The following is a 23,722-nucleotide window of genomic DNA, read 5'->3' on the forward strand; positions in this document are numbered from 1 at the left end:
AGACAGCTGGGCTGTGATTGGCCATTAATTAGAAACAACCACATGAGACCAATCCCAGGTGCACCTGTTGCATTCCACAGCAGCAGATAACCATTGGTTACATTTTGTTCCTGAGGCCTCTCAGCTTCTCAGGAGAAAAAATGCTAAGGAAAGGATTTTTCAGAAAATGGCTACACAGGATGGGTGACTCTTGGTGCCAGTGTCACCCCTGGAGCTGCCTCCTTTAATGGGTTCCCCCTGCCCTTGTACATCCGGGGGTGAATGGGCTGCTCTGCTCCCACTGCATGGGGGGTTCCTCCCCACGTGGGCAGTGCCCAGCAGTGCCAGAGCACCAGGACTGGGTATCCCGTGGGCAAACAGAGCTCTGAATGAGCAAGCTGGGAGCTTCCTTCCTGCTGGGGCACATCCAACATCCACCATCCACGCCTGGGTGCTCTCCTGCAGCCCAGCTTAGGGACATTTCCCCCAGTTAACTCATTCTGAGCCATTCCCCCCAGTTCACCCAGTCCCAGCAGTGTCCCCAGGGCTGCTGGCACAGCTCTGACCCAGGAGCACCCCTGTGCCTCACACCGAGCACACAGCACTTGTTCCCCCAACACAGATTGTCTCTCCTCGAGAACAGATGTTCTGGGTACTTAAAAAGAATCTGTTAATTTGCTGTGACTTACAACCCGTGCAATTTAAAACCAGCTTCCCCAGAGCTGCAGCACTCAGCCTCAGGAGCTCTCAGCTCATCGATCAGCCCAGGGGAAATGTGCAGTTATTCTGCTGTTCATCTTCATAGCCACATCACAGGCTGACAAATGTGCCACGGAGAGTGAACAACTGCTGCCTCCATCACCTCACTGGAAATGAATCTGGGACCTGTTTTGTGGCACCAGACAGGAGGGAGCTTGGCCATGGCCCTGGGGGAGCAGGGGCAGCCACGGGCAGGGGCTCCTTCAGGAGAGCAATGGGAGGCACCAGCAGGTTTGGAAGTCGGTGATCCTGGAGGTCCTTGGGAGATTTGTCTGTGCTTGGTGCTGAACAGGCACTTCTGGCTGCAAAATTCCTGGACAAAAAGGACCCTTAATCCAAATCCAGAGGCAGCACCTGCCTGACTGTGTCCCAGTGGGGGAGAGGGAGGAATAGAATTATTAGAAAACACAAAAGCACAGGAGATGCAGCTCTGGGAGTGTGCAGAGGACCTGTGAATCTGGGAGATTGATGGTTTAGTAATTTTAATTTCATGTCTATTTTCCAGTGCAAACCACTTCACACTGGTCTGTTCTGTCAATATTTCACTATTAAATGTCTTTTAAAACCAATCTCATTCCCTGTTTGTTCTTCTTCACTGTTTTGTGGGGTGTTCTTGCCAGGAGAAGGGATCCTGGAACTGGTCCATGCTCTCCTTCCTGAGGAGCCAGGGGAACCTCCAGAGAGGAACTTGACAGGGAGCAGGAGCATTGCCCAGCTCACAGCTGAGCCTCTCAGGGACCCAGAACTCTGTCGGGTGTTAATGGCCCTGACCAGCCTCACCTGGGGCACTCCGCCCCTCCTGCAGCCCCAGTTCAGCTCAGCTCTGGCCCCCAGCCCTGTCCTGAGTGATGCTGCTGCCCTGGCTGCCCTGGGCTCTGCCTGCCTGCCCAGCTGCAGCTCCCCTGCCCCTTCCCCATGGAGCTGCTGGGCTGTGTCTGACCCTGCATCCCCTCTCCAAATCCGGGCTCTGAGCTGCAGATTGATTCCCTCAGGACCTCAGCCCTGCCCCATCTCCATGAGCTTGCCCAGGGATCCTGGCTGAGTCTGGCCCTGCCCATCCCGGGAGCAGCGGGGCCCCCTGAGCCCCCGGTGCCTTGCTTGGCAGAGATGGTGATGGAGAAACAGCAGGAGGCAGCTCCAGGGCAGAGCTGGTCCCTGGTGTGGGTGGGTCAGGGGGCACTGCTCACCAGATTCCAGGGGCACCCCAAGCCCAGAGCCACAAACACACCCGGGCTGCTGCTCCCTGCTGCTTCCCACCCTGGTCCCACACAGCCCCTCGGGATGAGCAAACATCCATCAGAGAAAACTCTGGGTACCTCGAGCAGAGCCTGAGCTCAGAGCTACCAGTTCCTTTATTGCTAAAGCAAGAGGAGTTTTCTCCTGTTAGGGCAGAAATCATGGAATCAGGAAACACAGCAGGATTAGCTTAAGCCTCTTCCACTCCCATTAGCAATCTTATTTATCCTTTTAAATGGCTCCAGCAAAAGGGACAGTTTAGTGATGGGACGTGCTGGCATGCCAGGGATCCCATCTTCTGGGCCTGTTGGCTTTAAATTATCCACTTTACACATTTAGATCTTCAAACAAATCCCAACTCTTATCTAGTAGCACCTGAGGGCATCTGATCTGTTCACTGAAACTTCTACAGCAAATCTCCAGCAAAGTCTCAGCCATTCTCACCATCAGATACTGATAGCTCTGTTTCTTATTTTGGTTTATCTTCACACTTTACCACTGGCCAAGAGTTTCTCCAATGGCCAGACCCATTGTCATTCCATGTCCTTGGCTTTTGCTTTTTCCCAAGGCACAAATTCACTACAAATTCACTAATTCTCCAGCAAAGCTTTTTCTGCTTGATTTTTTTTGGTGAGTGAGGGGTGGGTGCAAGGTTAGAAAATCCCAAAGGACATCAAAGCAGGTCAAAGAAAAGGACAAATGGAGGGTGACAATGGGATTTTCCAGTGTGAGGCCTGGCCTCATTCTGGTCTCTGTACTTGTTTCCCTTGGGACAATTCCTGCTGGTCTCTGGTTGGTTTGGAGGTGGGTCCTGGAGCTCCAGGGAGCATCAGTAGGTCCCAGTCCCAGCTGCCAGTGCCCCCTCACCAGCACATCCCTGTGACCCCAGTCCCTGGTGCCCCTTTGGGCTCCCACCATGGGCATTGCCAAGGGCTTGTCCTGGGAGGAGCCCAGTGCCCACCCAGCCCCCAAAGCCCCTGTTCCCCCAGGAGAAACCAATCCCAGCTGGATCTGCTGGCACAGGTGGGATCCCTGAGCAGAACTTGGTGCTGGCATTGAGGCTGCTGGCACAAACACCCTGAGCTGGGCTGCACCTCCTGGTGGGGGGAACCCCAACCCCAAGGGACAGCTGGGGGCCTCTGTGCTGCACAAAAACAGCAAAGAGAGACAGGAGCAGTTCATAGCCCTGGCATCTGAGTGTGGGACACAGGATGGATGCTCTGGGAAATGCTCTGGGGAGGCTCTGAGTGCCCCAGGGATATGGGATGTGGAGCTGTCCTGCTGCCCAGTTCATATGGCTGTGAGCTGCCAGAGGGCAGGGCTGGATGGGATATTGGGAATTAGGAATTGTTCCCTGGGAGGGTGGGCAGGCCCTGGCACAGGGTGCCCAGAGCAGCTGGGGCTGCCCCTGGATCCCTGGCAGTGCCCAAGGCCAGGCTGGACAGGGCTGGGAGCAGCCTGGGACACTGGGAGGTGTCCCTGCCATGGCAGGGGTGGCACTGGATGGGCTTTAAGGTCTCTTCCAACCCAAACCATTCCATGATTCTGTGGGATCTGTCAGACACCCCTGCTGGGATCCAGGTCACTTCCATGGATGTTTCCCCTCCTCACAACGGCACTGGGGATGTCCCAGTCACAAGCTTGAAATACAGGAAATATAGAAAAGCCCAGACACTTTTTTTTCCCTAAAGGTTGTTTTATTGTAAAACCATAAATACAACACTGACATGAAAATCCTCAAGCAACGGATGCTTTCTTACAGTTACAGTTTGTCTTCTGCCTTGGCATCAATTCTGAAAAGAATGTTGCAGAAACATGTCTCTAAGGTATTTCCAAATAACCAAACTCTGGCCTGGAGCTCGGCCCCTTTGGAAGCTAAGTGGAACTATTCCTCCTCTCGTGGAATATTTCCATTCAGACAGCAACAGACTTGTAAAAACAGCAACATTTAAACACCTTGATATTTTTTTTTCTTTAATAATCCTTTTCATTTGACGTCAGTCTAAGTTTCAAACAGCACTGAATTTATTTAGCTGAAAAAAAAACCCAAAACAAAACAAAAACAAAACAAAATCCTAAAAAGAAAAAAAAAACCTCAGAACTTGAGTTGGCCTCAAGCGTTCGCATATCACAATGAAAATCAGCAACTCAACCCCGTGCAATATTGCTCTCTAGTGAGTCATTTGATCCACACCAACAATACATGAGACTTCAAACAGGTTTTGTTTTGTTTATTAACACAGCAAGTGTGACATTAGATAACCTTTTAAATACAGTACATGGTACAGCGCGGGGCCAGCTGCCCGCACGTTTCCCGTTATGAAGACAAAGCCAGCGGTGGCGGTTTATAAAAATATTGTGTTGCTACAAAAGTATAAATTAATGCTACCGGTATTAAGAAATATTAAACACATAAAACTTATAAGGATTAAGAAAAATATTCATTAATACCTGTAGAAAACTCTGGCCTAAAAAAGATATTTTTTGTATATTTTTTGTATATTTTTTTTTGTATTTTTTAAGATGACATGGTCGCACTCGCAGCGCGGGTGCTCTGTGGTATTGCCTAGAACATCTGCATCTACAGAAAGGAAGGAAATGCACACGAGTTACTGAGGGCAGGGAGGGCCAGGAGGGGCAGGAGAACATTAAATCCTTTGCTTGATGAAACGAGTTCAGCTCCCAGGGGGAGGTTTGGGAAATGGAACTTACGAGTGAGGAAGAGCTTCTCTTTTCAGACTGGCTGCAAACAAGGATCTCCTGATGTTTGGCTGTCACCATGACACTGTCTGGCTACGGCGTGGACCACAATCCTCACGGCCTGGGCAGAGTGTTCCCCCCACTGACAGCCTGGGCTGCCACCTGCCACCACTGGGCAGGTCATCCACTACCAGCTTTCCTTCAAAGAATTCAAAAAAAGGAGTATTAAAGTACCAGCAAGCTTCAAGGGACCATGGAAAACAGCTCCTAAATCTGCTGCTCCTTCCAGAACACATCTTCTTCCTTGAGGGGGAAGGTCCTTCTACACAGCAAGGGGAAAAGTTATCCCTTCTCCCACATCCCCAGCCCACTCGAGGAAACAATCCCAGCCTATCCACAGACACTGCAGAGACTGCCACGAGAACCCCTGGGAGATGAGAACAGGGATTTGAGGCCAGTGAAGCTGGAAGTGCCTTTTTAAGGAGCTTTGGTTGTAAAAAGCAAGGGTTGGACGTGTCATCAACAATATTCCTACAATATTCCCATCATTAAGCCTGAGTTGCTCATCTGGGTCCCACTGTCAGGGATGCTACATAAAATCCTGCCAGTCATCATTCCTTGTTTCAGGAGCCAAAAATTCCAACTCAGCTGCCGATGGATAAGGAACCCCTCAGGGTCTATGGATACACCGTTGTCTATGTGAGCAAAACTCTCCTGTCGAGTTACAAAGGACTCAGAACAGGAAAAAACCTCAACTAAGCAGCCAAACTAAACCCGAAATTAAACAGAAATCCCACAAACATTCAATAGATACAATTAAATTTCAGGGCAACCCACTGTCATTGGTTCACCATATTTGGCCTAGAGTAAGCAGACTGTTCCAGGCCTGTCCCAGGAGCTCAGCTGGGCCTCAGAGTTTGCTCAGGACACTTCCAGAAGCCCCAGGAGGTGACAGAGCAGTGAGGGGACAGGTCCCACCCGCAGGGAGTTCTTATTGCTACAGAGCGACAGCGTCAGGTCTGACACGGGCACGGGGCTCAGCCTCAGCTCTGGGCATTGCCAGGGGATGCCAGGGACCCGAGGCCATGGAGTAGCAGAGGAAAGCTCAGCAGGAGCAGGCAGACACTGAACACCCTCCCCACGCTGATCTCACAGGACATTTGCTCCTCCACTGGCAGCTTCCCCTCCGCCGCCTCCCTCCCTGCTGGAACCCGGCTGAGGGATGCACTGAGAGCTGGCAAGGGCTTGCTGCTGGTGATGAGTGGGAGGATGGGGAGGAAAAGCCTCTGTGAACCCTCCTGGAGGGCTCTGGGCAGGAACCTGGCACTTCCCACCCCTACACCCAGTTCCTTTTCTCTTGGCAAGGTCCAGCCAAGTGTTTCTGGAGCGAGCTCCACTCTGCAGCCTTGTCTTCAACAACAGGGCTCAAAACACCTTCCCCTCAGACCCCTCCCAGAGGAGCAGAGCTCTTCTCCCTGAAGAGATTGCCCAGAATCTGCCTTTAGTATCTTTTTATTTTTTTCCCATTACTCCCAATTACTGCATAGGGAACAGCTTGTCCCTTCTGGTGTGAATGCTCACAGGAGCCCCTGCCTCTCCCTCAGCCAAGAGGTGCCATCAGAGAGATCCAAGCCCCTCCTCAGCACAGAGCAGCACTCCAGACATGGAGCACCTTCCTGGCTGCTCTTTTAATGTCTTTTGCTTCACCAGTAACATGGTGCTGCCTAGAAATGCCCAGGGCACTGTGGGAGCAGCAGGAGGTTCCAGTCCCCTGTCCTGTGCTCACCATGGCCAGAGTGGAACTGGTCCCTCTGAGCAGACTGCCACCAACACAAACATTTTTTGGTAATTCCTTCCCATGCTAAACCTTCTGGGTTATTGCAGACAGTTGGAGAATAACCACCCAACCCACCTGAGCCATCTCACTGGACACCCCAATGCCACCATTTATAGCTCAAGTCATTTCCAGAAGTGTCTCCCCTCTATTTTCAGTCATTCCCAAGTTCTGAGAGCATCTGCTGCAAATTCATTTGCAAAAGTCACAAAAGGGTCAAGACTCCCTGAGCTGCTGCTGGACATCATGTCTGCCCAGCAAGCACAGATAAACCAGTGCAGGTGGTTTGTGTGGACACTTAAACCAGTTCAGCTCAAAGTTCAACTGGCTTAACCAGCAATGAAGGAACAACTGAGTTAGACAAAACCTGAGCCCACAGTCAGCTTTCACAGAAAGTTTTGCAGATTGCAAAACCCACCCACAGCAGTTTCCTCAGCACAGACAGAGAGCTTGGACAGAAAGTTCACCTCCATCTCAACTCAACCCAGGTGCAAGACACCAGGTCCATCCTGCAAGCCAAACACAACCACTGCCTACTGAGAGGCAGGAGACAGCTCCTTCCTGACCTCCTGGCTGCTGCATCCACACAGAAACAACCTCCTCAAGAGCTCTGCCTCTATCCCACCCTCTTCAGTAACAAGGATGTTCAGACAGGCCCTTCCCTCTTGGGGTTCACCTGGTGGTGCTTGTTCCCACCTGAAGGTCAGAACGCTCTCAAAGCAAACTGTGAAGCCAGGAAGGGTCTGCAAGGTCAGGCACAGTCAGCAGCAGGAACAGGTGGGTGCCTGGAGGCCACAAACCATTCCTGCACCCTAACACATTTCACAAGAGAGATTAAAGAAAACCAACAAGCAGAAGGCAAGTTCTCAACATGACCCACCAGAGGATGATCCCAGTTCTGAGGACTTCTCCTCCCAGCTCAAAGGGAGCAGAACCTCACAGCAGCCCTGGCCAAACTCAGAGCCTCTCCTGAGCAGTGTCCCAGCCCAGGACCAGCAGTGCTCCCTACAGCACCCTGGCTGCTCCTCACCTCTGGGGCACCACAGAGCAGGAACAGAGAGCTTCCAAATTTCAGACCTTGGTAAAGTACTTTTGCTCCTCAGAATGTGAATTCAAGCCTGGAAGAAGGAAGAGGAGCAAAAGTTTGGCATTTAAGGTAATTGCATGTGCTCCAGATGTGCTTCTCTGCTTTTACTGAGGCCCAAGTGACCCAGAGAGAGCCTGGAGCAGGCCCAGCACAAACAGCTCCAATGAGCTGGGCACCCTGCAGCCATGTGCAAGTCAGGAAAAGCTGCACCTTCCTGCACTGAGTCTCTGGAGAAGGGGCTGCCCAAGCAGCCCCTCTCCTCACCACCTCTGAGAATGCTCCACTTTAGGCCTTTAGGTTTTCTCTTGCTTTTGCAGCAGTTGAGTTTTTAAGTCTTTGGGAGAATCTCATCTGCCTGACATCACTGCTTAACACCCATCATTAGTGCAACTACAACTGAAGTTGCCTCAGAGGGGCAGTTTTTGGGATGGGGGAGAGGGCCAGTCCATCCCTCTCTTTGGTCAGCACCACCAGAAGACCCCAGTTCTGGTGCCAAACCCACAGTGTGAGAAGGGAAAGGGGAGGTGGGATGGGAGGTAGGGGTGGCTGTGGCCTTCCTGCATGCATGCCCTCAGTCTGCACCACTGCTGGGCACAAATCCCTGCACTTTGCCCAACTCTCAGCTCCAGGGATTTACAGCTGTGCTAACTCTGCTCACTTCTTACCCTTGATGCCTCATACAATGTGAGCCCAAGTTCACAAATTCCACAGAAATCATCTACATGTCCCTTAGCAAAGGAGAGCTGGGGGCTGGAGCTCTCTTTCCAAAGGAATCCAAGGACTTTGCATGTTCCCCTGAGCATCAAAGAGTTCCCAGGGTGTCAGGTGAGCCTCACAAAAAGGTGTAACGTGCCATTAGGAGAAGGAGCTGCCAATCCTGATCCCTGTGCCATCAGCTGAGCTGTGTGGTACCCTCTGTGCCCACAGCTAATCCTGTTTGGAGCCACGTGTTCCTGCTGTCAGGTACCAGTGGGCCTGGCACACATCTCACTCACTCAGGGTTCATTTCTGTCTGCCACAGGTTTCTCCTGCCCTGAAAACTGCTGTGCTATCACTGGTGGCTGGGCATGCAGGATTTGTACAGGAGAAAACAAAAGCAGCAAGAAGGAAAGCTGGCCCTACAAGCAACCCCTCCATCAGCCACTGACAGGGAAATCAGGAGTCCAGGAGCCTCTGCCTTGGCAGCTCCTGTTCATGTGGCAGGCTGTGTGCTTTAGGCAAAAACTTAACATTTTAGGAGACAATGGTTTTGGTCTGATGGCAGTAACAGTGCTGAGAGGTCAACCCAAACACCAGCCTCAAGGCAATGGAAGGCTGAAAGGGCTGGAAAGGGCAAGAGAGCTGGTGCCAAGGTCTGTCCTTGTGAGCCTGGCGTGGGGAAGGGTCCAGTGTGCAAACTGTGCCCCTGAGTGCTGTGGCAGTGCAGTGTCAGGGAGTGCCTGTGAGGTTCAAGGCATCTGCACACAAAGCCTGAGAGATTGGGTTTGCTATTTCTCATGTCTTGCAACTTGCACCTTCTCCTACAGCCAGAGCTGGGCAGGTGGGATCCTGGTGTAACATCTGCTCAACAGCAGCACTGCAGAGAGGGTCTCCAGTTTCCCCCTGCATTGCCAGCCACCAGCAAACTCCCTGTGCTGCTGAAGGGCTCCAGCCTGCTCTCAGCAGGACCAGCCCCTCCTCCTGACCCTCCCACACCACTGGGACCACAGCTCCAGAGCTCCTGGAAGCACCAGAGGCTGATGAAAAAAGAAGAATTTGCTTCAGTTTTCCTCCAGGAGACAAGTCCCAGCAGTGAAAAATGCACAGTTTGGCACCAGAGGTTGGGAATTGTCCAAGAGGCACCAAAGCTGGCAGAGCCTGTCCAGCAGCCCAGGAGCTGTGCCTGCAGGAGCTCTGGCCTTGGGGACAGCAGAGTGACTGAGATGGTTTGGGGTTATGGGGATCTCTAATTGCATTTGGGGTGAGCCAGCTCCGTGTGAACGTTTCGGGGCCCGTGGCCTTCCTGGCCAGAACAGGTCAGCAACAGAACAAGTAGTGTAATGCACTGTAGGTATCAAAAAGACATTCGTGCCACTAGAGGAAACCATTCCAAACAAAAAGGGGAAGATATTCTTTGCACTCAATCAGGAGCACTTACATTCAGAAGGATCTTTGAGCCCATGCACTTCTCTAAGCTTCCTTCAAACCCCAGTTTGACAAAACTGGTGAGCTTTGTTCCCCTGAAAAATCATACACCTTGGTTTGTCCTTGGCCTTGGGAAGGGTGGTTTGTGTGTCACTGAGACACTTTTCAACAAAAATCTTTAGGTACAAGGGTTCTCTGGCAGACCTGACAAGCTCACTGGTGACCCACAGCCACCTGTGCTGTCGCCATTTGCTTTTCTTGGTTTCTAGGCTTTGCCACATAAACAACTGCTGTGGTTCCCATAAGAACATTATTAAATTGCAAATGGACTACTCTAGAACAAGTCTGAGAACACTTGATGTACAAAATTCACAGAAAAGATAATTAACACCGGGAGTTCAGAAAAGAAGTTCTGCTGTAAAAAAATATAAAGCCAAGAAACGTAACAACTTCTGACAGTTTCTGCCATGAACCATTTCTCTTAGTTTGAAATCAAACTTGTAATCACTTGCTGCCATGTTAAACTCAAAACTAGGAGTAAAGAAAGAGGAGTAACTTTTGGTTTTTGGGAAAAAAAAGGATATGGAAAGGTTAAAAATAAAATTAAGAATCAAAAACCTTAAAGCCTCCCTTCCTGATTTCTAAAGATGCCGGTGTTGATGGAACACAGCTGCCCTGATTCACGCACCATGCCAAGAAGGCTGCAGCCAAGTGCCCTCAAGGTGTACAGTTATTCAAAGGAGCAAAGTCCAGTGCAGAACTGGTCTGGTCAATGGAGTCTGATTATCCATGGCAAGATGGCCCAGGGGACAAGAGGAAAGGTGGGGTGGAGGAGAAACAAAAGAAACTTCAAGTCACTTTAGATCTCAGCTGCCTGAAGACTTTAGAACATCAGCCTCCCATTCGTCTGCCCACTTGAAAACATTAAAAAGTCTGTCAAGTCCACACACTATCTATGGAAAGGAGCACATTCCTGGCAGAGGGCTGTCTCTCTCCTGTGCTCAGCTTTCCTTTCAAACTTAATTTTATATATATTTATATTTTTATATATATATAAAAAAGCACTTGGTTTCCAGGGGCATTCATAATGAGGTCCACAGTGTTTAGAACTTAAATTTCTTTTTCTTTGTTTGGAACAGTGTTTTAAAGTTTTGTTTTAATTAAAACAAAGTCTTAAAGCATGTTGGACTTCAAAAACATGAGTTTGTTCATGTCTTCTGGACTGAGTAGCCGCCTCCTTTTGATCAAGAGTGCCTGCTCACACATATTTACACATTCGCTCCTGGCACCCACAGCAGGCACTGCTAAGAGCCAAAAGGCCAGCTTGGCTAGTTTCGTATGCTTTTGGGTAACACACGACCAGTACTGAAACAGGTCAGGGGTGGCCTGGAAGAGAGGTTCTTGCAAATAATCATAGACTTCACTTTTCCCAAACCAATCTTCTTCCTGAGCTGTTGCGGCCTCCCCTGCTGCACGAGGCTTCTTGGTTGAAGGTTCAAATTCTGCTTCTTCTGCCCAGGACTCTTTCACCTCATTGATGAGCTCACAGACCTTGCCAATGATCTCTTCGTGCTGGTAGGGCGGGACGGGCCGCAGCTTCTGCTGAGGGTCCAAGATCATGGCTACCTTGTGTGCCGAGTGAACTTTGAAGTTCTCCTTCAGCGCCTCCAAGAAGAGGTGACAGAGTTTGCTGACCACGCCAGCATCGTTGGCTTTGGAAGTGAAGAGTTTCTCCAGTTTGACGTAGGTGGGCAGCACCAGCTGCAGCGTGGGCCGGCTCTCGTTGCTCAGCTCGATCACGGCCTGTTTCACCGGCGCCAGGATGGCTGCCAGGTTGCTGAGCAGGTGTTTGTTCAGGTTTTGGATGAGGTTCATCTTCTTGGCCCTGCTGTAGAACTCGCAGATCTGCTCGTAGCGCTCGTGGACGAGCAGCAGGGAGTCAGTGACCGAGTTCCAGCAGGGCGGCGGGGAGGTCTCTTCCAGGGAGCCAAAGGTCTCCTTTGAGAGGCCCGTGGACCCCGCCAGGTCTTCACAGACATTCAGGAGCTCGATCACCTCATGCATGTTGCGAGCCTGTAGCGTTCTCTTGTTGAGCACGCTCTGCACCACCGAGTTCAAGGCACAGGCCGAGCAGCGCAGGCACATGCCCGCCTTGGAGAACGCCGAGGAGTTGACCTTGCAGTCTGTCACGTACACCGTCCTGATCTCCGACATCACAAACTCCGACAGCACGTTCTGCACCCAGTGGTGGATGAAATCACCGTTGTCTCGAAGGTCCACGCCCTTAATGCCCAGGACGTAGCTCTTGATGTGGTTGCCTTCCACCTGGTAGGCGGTGAGGATGTAGCAGGAGTCGGGGCCGACGCTCTGCGAGTGGCAGGTGACCCCGATGCCGAGGCAGGCGTTGCTGCCCAGGGCGCAGGTGACTTTCACCTTCACCTGGTTGTACATCCGAGGCAGGTGCTTCAGAGCCAGGGTGTTGAAGTTGCCCAGGATCTCGGTGACGGAGAAGGCACCGTAGCGAGCCCCGCTGTCCACCAGCGTCTGCGCCAGCTTGATGAACTCCTTGCCGCTGAGCACGCTGAGCGCGCCCAGGTCGGTGCACATGACCCGCAGCAGCCTCTCGGCGATGTTCTGCCGCTCCTTCTCTGGGATGGCGCTGTTCCCCAGAGAGCCGCTCGCCGGCGCTGCAGGGAAACACAGTGGGCACAGAAAGGGCCAGGTCAGCATCACCGCAGCAAGAGACAGCAGGGGACAAGGCACAAAACAATTCTCAGAGACCCCCAGAGAGGTGTAACATGCCCAGATGATGGAAGAGACAACTCCATCCTTGGATTTGTTCTCCCAGGGGTTTCTGGACTGAGGAACCTCCAGAGACAGGCCCTGCTCTTGACAGAGCAGCAGGGAGGAGATATGCATCCTGGCCCTGGTGTGGGGATGGTCACAACTCAGCCCAGATGGAAAGATGGACATCAAATCACAGATTCCCAGACTGGTTTGGGTTGGAAGGGACATTAAAACCCATCCAGTCCCACCCCTGCCATGGCAGGGACACCTCCCAGTGTCCCAGGCTTCTCCAAGCCCTGTCCAACTTGGCATTGGGCACTGCCAGGGATGCAGGGGCAGCACAGCTGCTCTGGGCACCTGTGCCTATGTCACACCATGATGACTGGATTCGTTTTTTAACTCCAGGCCAGAAAGTCTGACCTTGGATCAGAAGTTACCTTCTTCCTTGAGCTACCAAATGCATCTTCCTCACAAACCTTTACAACCACCCCAGGGTTCTTTGTTGCACTCCTGTAGTGGGAAGGGGTACTCTGCTCTTCTGTGTAGGACATGATTTAAGGTGAAATCAAATACAGTTTGGTGAGGACAAGGGCCTGGTGCAGTGTCCATCACTGCTGCTCCCCTGAGGCACCTGTTGGACAGGGACAAAGTGAGAAGCTGCTACGTACTGTTGTTGGCGTTATTTCTTTGGAGCTGTGGCTTCCACTTTTCTTCAACCACAGGGAGAGGTGACCTGGGCTGCTGGCTGGAGGCAATGTTGTTCTCATTGTCAGCTGCAAGGCAAGAGACAGGGAGGGGTTAAAAGCACAAGATAATGCTTAAAGCACAAAGAAGAGGAAACTACTCAACTGCTCAGCATTTATGTAGGGCTCCTCTAACTAAGGGGACAACAACCCACCACACTCTCTGTGGCTTTTAGGCAGCTTTCAGTGAGCTCTCACAGCCCCCTCAGACACCTTGAAACTTTGGACTCACAACCTATCACCTCCCAAAACGTGGCTGAAATGTGCGACGTCTTCCTGTGCACCAGGGATGTTGATGCCATCAGCACACCCTGGGGAATGTCTCCTCAGGAGCTGAAGCTGCACACCAGGAGCAATGGAAGCTCAGCCTGCCTTGTGCCATTCATTTGCTTCTGAAATGATGTGGAACAGACACTGACCCTTCTGTCCCCTCCCTGCCTCTTCCTGCACTGCAGGTGGCTGCCCTGTTCTCTCTGGGAAGCACTTTGGTTTGCAAGCTGTGCTAAGCTCTTCTGGATCCAAGGGTCTCACTGCAAACTTCAGGTCTGGTTTCTTCCCTGTGAAGAGCAAGGGCCCATCTCTTCTGGGGCTCACTGCTGCCTCAGGCTGCAAACACAAAGCCAAAGTCTCTGGAGTGTGGGCCAAAGACCATCTGACCTTGAGGCTGCAGACACCAAGTGCCCCCAAAGCCTTTGTGTTTGTGCTCCCATTTCTGTGTGTGTAACTGGGCTAAACATTCTGGCTGCCAGTCTGATGGGATCTTACAAGAACATGCAAGCAAGATCAGTAAAGTCTGTATTGTATCCATGTTTTCCTCTCCTGTGTCCCAAGAACTTCTCCCCACCCTCCAGAGGAAATTCTCTAGTTCTTAGTGTGCTTCAGTATGAAATGGTGCTGTGAAACAGGCTGTGAAGGAACAGTGCACAGTGAAATGGGCTGGAAAAGGAAGCAGAAAGATGGAGAGACTGATGACCAGGCTGAGCAGAAGGATGGAAATAAAACCAAGGAAAACAGAACAGGCCATTTGCTCATCACAGCTGGACTCATCACACCTAATTTTGGACAACTGTCAGACACACCTCTCTTTCAGGTGGCCCATTAGGGCTCCTTTTACACTCAGGGGTGCCACTCATTCACCCAGGCAGAACTGGATCTTCTGCTAGAGTGAGAACCACCATGGTGAGAACCACCTGAACTCACCTGGAGTCACTGACTCTCCAGTGATTTTACAGGGAGTGCAGATTGCCCAGCTCAGGTGGCAGCCCCTGCAGCCTGGGGACAGCAGCACAGAGAGCAGTGACCCTGCCCTGTGCCCTGGGCAGAGAAACACGAGTTGGAGCAGTGCCTTGAGGCACCCACAGCTCTGCCAGGCTGCTCTGGGGACAGCAGGACACACAGGACAGGGCAGAGCTGCTCTTGCTCTCCTCCATGTGTGCCAGCAACCTGGGGGAGCAGGGACACCAGCAGGGCTGGGATGGAGCTCCAGTGCTGTGCTCCTTCCAAGTCCTCTCCAGGGTGAGCAGCTCTGCCCTTCACTGCCAGGCACTCCAGAGTGCCCATCCACAGGCACAGGCTGCTCAGTGGGCACTGTGGGCACTGCACTGGCACAGGCTGGGGCAATCCCCCAGAGCAATCCAGGACATGACAGAACATGACCCAGGACAGCCTCTGGCCCTGCCTGGGCCTGTGTGTGCCTGGGGAGCTCCCTGGCCAGGCTGGGTACCCAGGGAGTGCTGCCATGCTCAGCTGCAGCCACAGGCTGGCCTTTGCAGGTGTGCAGAGACTGAAGAGCACGAGGGGCCTCAGAGAGCACCAGTGACCACGGGGAACAGACACATCACCTTTCCCCCAGCATCTGCCACACTAATTGCTCTTGAGCCAATGCCACCATTGTCCTCAACTCCAAACATCTGTGGGTGGGCAAAGGAAAATGCTGGATAACTTTGCCTGCCAACTTTGCTCATAGTTCAGGCCCTCCTTGTCTTGGTGAGAGATGGGTAGGGGGAGAAACCCTCTGTATTTCCTCACCATAACTCTTTTATCTATTTCCTAATAATAGGGGATTTATTATATACAAATATCTGCTGGCATTCAGAGTGGCATTAATGAGATTTGTACATTTCAGCCTCATCTTCCTTATCAGGCAGTCTGTGAACTACACAGATCATGGTTCTTAATTTTTCTTCATGCCTCCAATCCTTTAATCCAGGTTCAGCCTAGTCCTCCTTTTGTTTTTTTAGGCCTAGATTGTAGGAAGAGCATTATATGGCAGCACTCGACCTGAACAAAGTACTCTAAAGGGAGTCAAAGCTGTATATTGTTCAGTGTAATTACAGAACAAATTCCTCTGCCTGGTGTTCTGTTCTATTTCTGCCTTTCAGCACCCAATTTACATTCTAATTGCTTCTCCTCACTGTGTAGCTGCTTTATGAAGCTATAATCTCTCCTTATTACCTTCCAGCCTCCGGGCTCAGCCCTCTGAATGACTCAAGAGCCAGTATGTCCCTGATTTTGCTTCTGGAGGCCAGCAGCACGTTCCCTGGCTTCTGTCCCTCGTGAGAAGGGTCCAGGGGAGGCAGCACAGCCACTGGAAGAGATCAGCCCTTTGCATTAGACAGGACAAAGCAAACTGGGCTGCTGAACACATGAACTGAGGGAGCATTTGACCCATAGTGGCCTCTTGGCTCTCTGCATCCTAAAATGAAACATTCCCTGGCCAGGGACAAACCAGTGCCATGCCTGAGTCCCCAGTCCCTGCATCCTGTGCCACCAGCACTGCTGACCACTGCAAGGCTCCTGCACTCCCAGACTTCAGAGATGTTGGGGCAATGCTGCTTCTTGGATATGGAAACCCCAGAATCCCAGACTTGTTTAGGCTGGAAAAGACCTCTAAGATCATCCAGTCCAAACATCAGCCCAGCCCAAGCACCACATTCACCACTGATGCCCCATCCACGTGTTCTCTGAGCATTCCCAGGGATGGTGACCCCATCCCTGCCCTGGGCTCAGGGTGCTTGAGAACCTTTCTAATCTAAACCTACCCTGGAACAACTTGAGGCCATTTCCTCTTGCCCTTGTCAGTTGTTCCATGGGAAAAGAGACCGACCCCCACCTCACTACAACCTCCTGTCAGCCTGAAGGCACAAAGTGCTGCCAGGGCCCCTGCAGGCCCTTGTGCCCTCAGAGCTGTCTGCAGACACAGCACACCCAGAGCTGGGCACCCACCAACGCTGCCCACAGGGCTCCTGCCTCTGTTTTGGCTTTGCCCTCAGCCCAGAGCTGCACACGGGGAGGGAGGGGAGAGCCGTGAGCACAGGGCTGCCAGGCAGCACCCCCGAGGCCACGGGAGGGGACAGCGTGAGGCACGGTGAGGCACGGAGGGGACAGGGCCTTCCACAGGCACAGCCTCGGGGGCGCTGCAGGAGCGGCTGAAGGAGACACGGACACTTCTCTGTCCCTGCACCAGTGAGACTTCAGCAGGAGGAGCCAGGCACAGCATGGGACTTGCAAACAGAGCAGGAGCAAGGAGAAAACAGAGCTTACAAAGAGGATCCTGAGCTGGGCAGAGGGGATTTACCCATTCAGAGCTCTGATGTGACAGGAGCCCAATCACACATACTGCTCCCTCCACCCTGTTCTGTGGCCAAAGTAACCCAGGTGAACAACCACAGGATCCCAGACTGGTTTGGGTGGAAAGGGACCTCAAAGCTCATCCAGTGCCACCCCTGCCATGGCAGGGACACCTCCCAGTGTCCCAGGCTGCTCCCAGCCCTGTCCAGCCTGGCCTTGAGCACTGCCGGGGATCCAGGGGCAGCCCCAGCTGCTCTGGGCACCCTGTGCCAGGGCCTGCCCACCCTCACAGGGAGCCCTCAGCACCACCCCCATGGGTCATTTGTAAAGAAGAAACAAGGAGGAAGCTGCAGGTAGCACCAGCTTAAAATGTGCAACAGCTCAACCCTCAGTGAGCTGCCCTTGTCCCCTCAGCTCCTGTGCTTGGTGTCACCCAGAGCTGTAACTCAAATGCTGCATTTCAGTGCCAGAGCCCAGAGCAAGAACAGGATGGTCAGGAACAGCGTGGAGGCAGCAGAACTGCCATGGACAGCAAGGACAGACCCACAGCCAGGGAGTGAGGGCAGCCCTGCCCTGAGCAGAGTCCACTGCTCCTCGGGGTAACACAGAGTCCCATTACTGCACAGAACCCCAGTGCTCTACCAGAAACACAAACTCACACCTTCTGCTAACAAACAGCTCTCAAAGTCTCAGTGTAAATCACACAGATGATAAATAAAGTAGCTGCTGAACAACACACAAAGCCTGCACTAAGATTTGCCAGCAGGAACTGAAATGGAATAGAGGACCTTCATGGATGAAGAACTCAAGTGACACTATTAAAATTAGAAAATTAGGACTAAAACTAAAATAAAGAGCAAGATAAGAACTTTGATTAACATTATTGCAGAAAGGAAAATATGCTTTTCCTCAAGCCTCTTCTCCTCCCATGCCACTTTCCTCAGGGCCTGCATCTGCATCTCAACAGAGCAGCTGTCTGTTGGAGAACACAGGTCTGTCAAAGGGGATTTAATTGTTCTTAAAACCATGTTAGTTCACTTGAATTCAAGAGGGAAAAAAATAAAAAAAATCTGCCAATATAAAATGAATTCTGTTTCTGTTTCTACATTTTTGAATATGCTGAGTGCTGTCTTTGAAACAGGTTTGGCTTTGAAATTTTAAAATTATCTCTTATGTATCAAGACAGGAAACAAAAACAGTGACTTAGAAACAAAGCACTGGAATGACTCTTAAGAATTCTCATTTGTAGGTAGCTGAGAGGGAACTGAACACAGATGCTGAAATGGCAAATTCTTCTTCTGAGAACACATTTCAGTCCTTTGCAGAACTCCAGGAGACACAGGCACAGGACAGGATTTGTGTAGGCAAAGGCTCTGCTGCCCTGCTCCATGAGAGCCACCCCTTTGGCACGAGGGGGGATTTAACCTGCTGGAGGAGCTTATGCAGTGAGGATTCTCTGCCTAGCTCTGGATAAAGGCAGTGAGCAGTGATGGACTCTGAGCTAGCATGGCACACTCCCTCTCTCCCTGTGGAAAGGAGCAATATGTACAATACACCCTGAGCCTCTGTGCTCCAGCCTTTGAGGGATGACTGTGTTTGTTGCAGTGAAATGATGGGGCTGTGGGAATGGGGAGCACTGAGAACCCTACAGACACACATTGGGGTCAGCACCAGGCAGCAGCACAGAATTTATTCTCTGCTTGCAGCGAGTCAAAGTGCCCAGCTTACCTGCGTGGGACTGCATGTGCTCCAGGAGATTGTTATAAAACTGGAACTGGATTCCACAAGCTCCACAGGTGTAAGGCTCTGTTTGGGAGAAATCAGTTCAGAAGAATTACACAGAGTCTGCAGGGAAGCAGCACAGGTGCATACCTCAGTGTGTAAGCTGTGGGCACAGTGAGCGGGGCAGGGCCTGGGCACGGCTCTGCCTGCTGGGCTGGGCTGGGCTGGGCTGGGCTGGGCTGGGCGCCTCCTCCTGCTGCACTTCACTGCCAGGGCACAGGCAGGGCACTACAGGAAGCCCCTGGTGCCATGCTGGGCATCTCAGGGTCCTGCACAGGTTTCTCCTGGAGGCTGCCCACTGGCCAGGGTGTGCTGGCCCAGGCTGCTGCAGCCTGCCTTGAGCGTGTCCCTGCTGGTTTGTGCCTGCTGGACTCATCTTCCATCCAGTTCTGTCCAATTCCAGTGTCTGCTGCCTGTCCTGAGTGAGACAAGGAGCACTGGGTTGTGACAAATGCTGTAGTCAGAGGCTGGGGGTGGAGCAGTGCCATGGGGGGACTCAGCTGGGGCTTTGGGGCTGTCACCAAGTGCAGGGACACCAGGGACCGGTGGGTGTCACGGGGCTGGGTGGCAGCAGGATGCCAGGGAAGCAGAGGTGGAGGGCAGGAAGCACAGGAACCAGGCCTGTGCCCGAAGGCTGAGAGCAGAGCAGGAGAGCCATGTGCCAGAGCAATATGGACGAGCTGGAGTGAGGAAAGAGCTGGGTGCAGAGCTCCCTGGTGAGCTGGAAGATACATTTAGCCCTGTTCTTGTTGAAAGTGCATTTCTTCCACTGAGTTAACCTAAAAGCAAATGTTTGCAGTTGCCTGTCTAAACAGTATCAGGAGAGTGCATGGTTGACAGATGTGATCCCAAACTACAGTGCTGAAATTTGGGAACACTGCAGTTTGCCTCTGTCCCTGCAGCCACAGCAGCACTGCCACCTCTCACTGGGGCATTTTGTCCCGGAGCAGCAGAATGGACAAACATGTGGTATATGAACAATTGTGGATACAAATGCCTGGCACACACACGGAGCAGAGTCTATTGCTACAATATTTCAGAAGTCTAGATCTGAGTTTGAAGAGAAAAACATATTCTGTATCAATGAATAAACAGAAGCACCAGCACCCAGGACAGAAGAACCAAAACCCAGGGAAGCACAAGGCTGCCTATACCTTGTGAGAAGTCTATCTCAGAGAGAAAACCCCAGAATCCACCTCAAGGCTACAGGAATCCGTGAGGAAAAACATAAAAGAGAGCATGAGCAAGTCTGTATAAGCTGTACTTTTATGCTGTGAGGTCAAACCTTTCCCACAGAACCTGGAGCCTCTGGAATGATGGAGCCAGCTCTGCCTGGAGTTGTGCTCAATGCTTTAACTCACTGTGCCTGCTTGTGATGCTGCTCCTGGGCTTGCTGCAGCATGGAAGTTTGGAAATTTGGTACTTATGTAACTGTGCTTGTGGAAAAAAGAGAAGATTTGAACAACTGAGTGGCACATGGGGGTTTTAGTCCTTGGAATTAGCAGGGACTGGCTGTGGCTGCTGAAATCATCAGCAGTGAGGTAGCTGTGGTACAATGCCACAAGAGGTACAATGCAATCTAATTGTTTCCACTTGTTTTTAATTGTCAGAGAGGAGAAGCTCCCTGTGGGTGCAAACCATCCCTCTGGGGCTTGTATTTCAGTGCCAAAGACCTGTGTTACAGACACACCTGTGCCTCTGCTGCTCATGGAGCCCAGACTGCTCAGATGGGAATGCCTCAAACTGAGGGGGCCCGGCTGCCCCTTCAAGGGTCAAAATTAACCTGTGAATATTCTAATGAAAGCATCCACACTTCTGAGAGCCTGCTGCCTGCTGCTGACAGGCCCCTGGCAGCTCACAAGAGCTGTGTGCCCCTCTCTCTCTGCCCCTCTGCTCTGCTGGAGCCCCTGCCCCTCCACCAGAGGGGAGGGCAGACCCTGCTGTACCTGTGGGTGCTGCCAGCCCAGGTGTCACCCCACGGTCCCCTGGACACTGGCAGCTCTCCTGTGCCAGCCCCACCTCAGCACACACCTGCACTCCCTTCTGCCCCCCTGCCTGCAGTGCAGAGGGGGAGGCAGAGGGGGAAGCCCCGCTCAGCACTGCAGGGCCAGGGCCCTTCTCTGCCCTGGGAGCAGGACTCCAGCACAGCACAGCCCTTCCTTCCCCAGCTCAGTCACAGCCTCAGCAGCAGGCAAACCCCCCATCAGCCAGCACTCTCCAAGCTGCACATCTCCCACACTCATTTTGCTCTCCTGTTGCACTCACACTTCCTTCTCAGCTCACTTTGTCTCCCTGAGCTGCTTCACCTCCCTCCTGCTGTATTCTCAGCTATTTTATCAGCACAAACCTGTGCTATTTTTCCAGCTCTCTCCTTGCCTGGCTCCCCCTCACCCCTGCCCAGTCCCTTCTGGGTTCTCCCATCTGCATCCAGCAGGCTGTGACCACCAAGGTCTCCACAGCTCTTCATCTCAAACTCCTCCCTTTGGCACCACAAATCTCTGGCTACTCAGTGCACTCAGTGAACTGGTAAAATCTCTCATTTGTGATTCTTCTCAGAAAAGTTGTGTTGATTTTCATCTCAATTCCAAAAGATACCCCTTCTGTTCTACTCCAGAAATGTCCAAATTTGGAAACAAAATCACCACCTATTTCAAAAGCTAATTTCATATTCTGAAAATGCCAAAGCATTTTCTAAATAATTCTGACACAAAGACATACACAACTCTAAGTTTAAAACCGAGCCATGTTAAAAATAAGCATAAAATTTAAATTCACCCAACAATTCCAAAGTATTTCCTGGGAGCAGGGAAGGGATGCTTGGGAGGATGTGCAAAATCCCCATGGGAATGAATGAACTCACTTCACTTCCCAGAGCTCTCTCAACCCTCATCCTTCTGAGCTTTCAGCTCCTGAGCCCCTCATGCTCCAGAGTGCAGAGCTGGGAACAGTCAGGCTGGCTGGAGGGAGGGTGGGATGTGCCAGGGCTAGAAGAGGAAGAGGGATCTGGAAGGTGGAGAGAAGAAAGAGGCAATCTGTATCCCAGACCAGGGAAAAGTCTCTTCACCTGGGCTGGTAATCCAGTAAATCCTCCTCCCTTTGATTTCTCTTGACCATGAACTGGAAAAGTTGTCAAAACTGCTTTGCACACCCATCTGAGCCACACCTGTGCCCCATTCTCCTTCTCTCCCACCACTGCTGGACCTCTGCTTGTCCTTCCCCTGGGGATTTCAGCTCTTCCTTACTCAGCCTTAGGGATCTGCTCTCCTGCAGGTGGCTGAGCTCAGCAAAGGGCCCCAGGTCTCCCCTTTTGCTCTCTGTCCTTCTGCTCCCAGCTGCTGGTGGGACAAGGGAAGCCCCCTGTGCTTGTGGAGGTGCTTTCTGAGAGCAGGTTTCAACCAGCAGCTGTTGAAACCTCTTCAGTGTCCTGAGCCACACAGAACTAATGCCCACATCTGGTTGCACAATTTAAAACATCTTTCCCCAAGGCTATAATTAGACCCTTTTAGCAGTGCTTTACCCAGTGAGCAAGGCCCCAGCTGTGTGAGGCAAGGCAGAGGAAAACCAGTGCCTGTGCTTGGGTTAAATAAATCACTCTAATTCCCATGTTAACTCTCATTGCCACATCTAAGCCAGGGAAAATAGCAGAGCCTGGTCTGAAGCCAGGAGTGAACAGGAGTTGAGAGATTTAACAGAAAGTTTCAGCACTGCCCTGAGGTGCTTGTGCAGTGACAGACACCCAGCAGGGTGTCACCATGGCTCAGCAGGGACAGCCCCCCAGGCTGCTCTTTCCTCAGCAGAAAAACCCCACATTTCAACACTTCTGTCCACATCTTGGTGAAAAACAAATGCAGAACAACTGTGAGGAAAACTTCTCAGCATTTCCACCCAATGTTTCCATTGGCTTTAGCTTTACTAACAGTGAATTGCACCTTCCCTTTGACACAAACCCACGAGACAAGGCAGGAGAACCAGCAGCAGGCTCCTACAAAAACACCAGCAGAGCCCAAAATCAGTGGAAGTTTCTTGAAAACAGACCTTCTGTCACTTCCAGCCACCTCAAACAGTATGAAGTACCAAGGTGCTCTGGAGTATGTTTGGAAAAGGGGAGTCCCAAATTCACCACCCTTGCCAAACATCTCAGTATTAATTGGATTTCTCTTCCTGCATGAACTCATTTTCTGAATACAGCCCTTGCTTCCCCCTCAGGTTTGTAAGAGGAGGAAGAACAGCTGTCCTCCTCCCCACCATGGCCACACTCAGGGCTGGCTCACACCACCAGGCTGGCACAAATCACCCCAAAGCCAGTGCCAGGAACCAAACACACTGCAAGGCAAAGGAAGAAGCTCCACCTGCTGAAACATCACAGCCACAGGGCAGAATCTGCAGCAGAGACCATCCCAGCCCTGCTCACTCCCAGATTCCAATGCCAGGCCACAGGAACTGGCTCTGGGCAGGTGTTTACTGAGCTGAGCCCTGATCACAAGTTTTTCTGTGTGCAAATGTAACTTAAATATGGGGTCATTTTCAAATCTTGGTCTCAAAACACGCTCACAAAAAACTCCCTGAAGACTGAATATTAAGTGATTTGGCAGCCCCAGACTGCACAGAAACACCCTGGAGGGTTTCTGTTGTATTTAAATCTGACACCAGAGCCACAGAAGTGAGGCATTTTATTCTTTGCCACCTGGACTCATAATAAAAAAGCATTTATTGATGAAAATTGCTCAGAGGGCAGGGCAGTAGGGCTGCAGGAGGGCGGTCCCTGCCTTTTGCACCACAGACATCCATCACACTTACTTTGTAAAAGCGGGAAAGGATTTGAAATCAGGGGACTTGCGGTTTCTGCAAAAAAGAAAGAGATTTAAATATTGAGACTGGCAGAGACCTTGCTGCATTCTACACAGCTCTGCCCATCTGCTCCCTGCTCCTTATCCCTACTCCACACTTCCAGACTGATCCAGGGCAGGGCAGGATGGGAGCTCCATTCAACACAAAATCCAACATGTTCATTTTCTCTCCCTTGCCCCATTTCTCAGGGCCAGGGTTCTGCATCTTTCCTGTCCAATTTAAAATGTCCAGAGATTTTAACACACACCCAATGCTATAGCAATGGAAACAAGG

The 23,722-nt window shown here is 51.6% G+C and overlaps 1 protein-coding gene across 15 annotated transcripts in view; it reads right to left on the reverse strand.

The window, feature by feature from the left end:
• Nucleotides 1–3,632: 3,632 nt before the first annotated feature.
• ZNF618 (zinc finger protein 618) overlaps nucleotides 3,633–23,722 on the reverse strand; it is a 150,693-nt gene continuing 130,603 nt past the window's right edge. For 7 of the 15 annotated variants that reach the window (XM_077188956.1, XM_077188959.1, XM_077188955.1 and 4 more), the window contains 4 exons: nucleotides 23,399–23,443; nucleotides 18,548–18,625; nucleotides 13,175–13,279; nucleotides 3,633–12,406 (listed from right to left, as the gene is read on the reverse strand). In XM_077188956.1, coding sequence (XP_077045071.1) covers nucleotides 10,893–12,406; nucleotides 13,175–13,279; nucleotides 18,548–18,625; nucleotides 23,399–23,443 — 1,742 coding nt within the window. In that variant the 3' untranslated portion in view covers nucleotides 3,633–10,892. The remainder of the gene's footprint in view (nucleotides 12,407–13,174; nucleotides 13,280–18,547; nucleotides 18,626–23,398; nucleotides 23,444–23,722) is intronic. The other 8 variants (XM_077188963.1, XM_054646619.2, XM_077188967.1 and 5 more) reach the window with 5 other exon arrangements.

This window comes from Agelaius phoeniceus, chromosome 21, assembly GCF_051311805.1.
Source record: "Agelaius phoeniceus isolate bAgePho1 chromosome 21, bAgePho1.hap1, whole genome shotgun sequence".
NCBI classification, from domain to species: Eukaryota; Metazoa; Chordata; class Aves; order Passeriformes; family Icteridae; genus Agelaius; species Agelaius phoeniceus.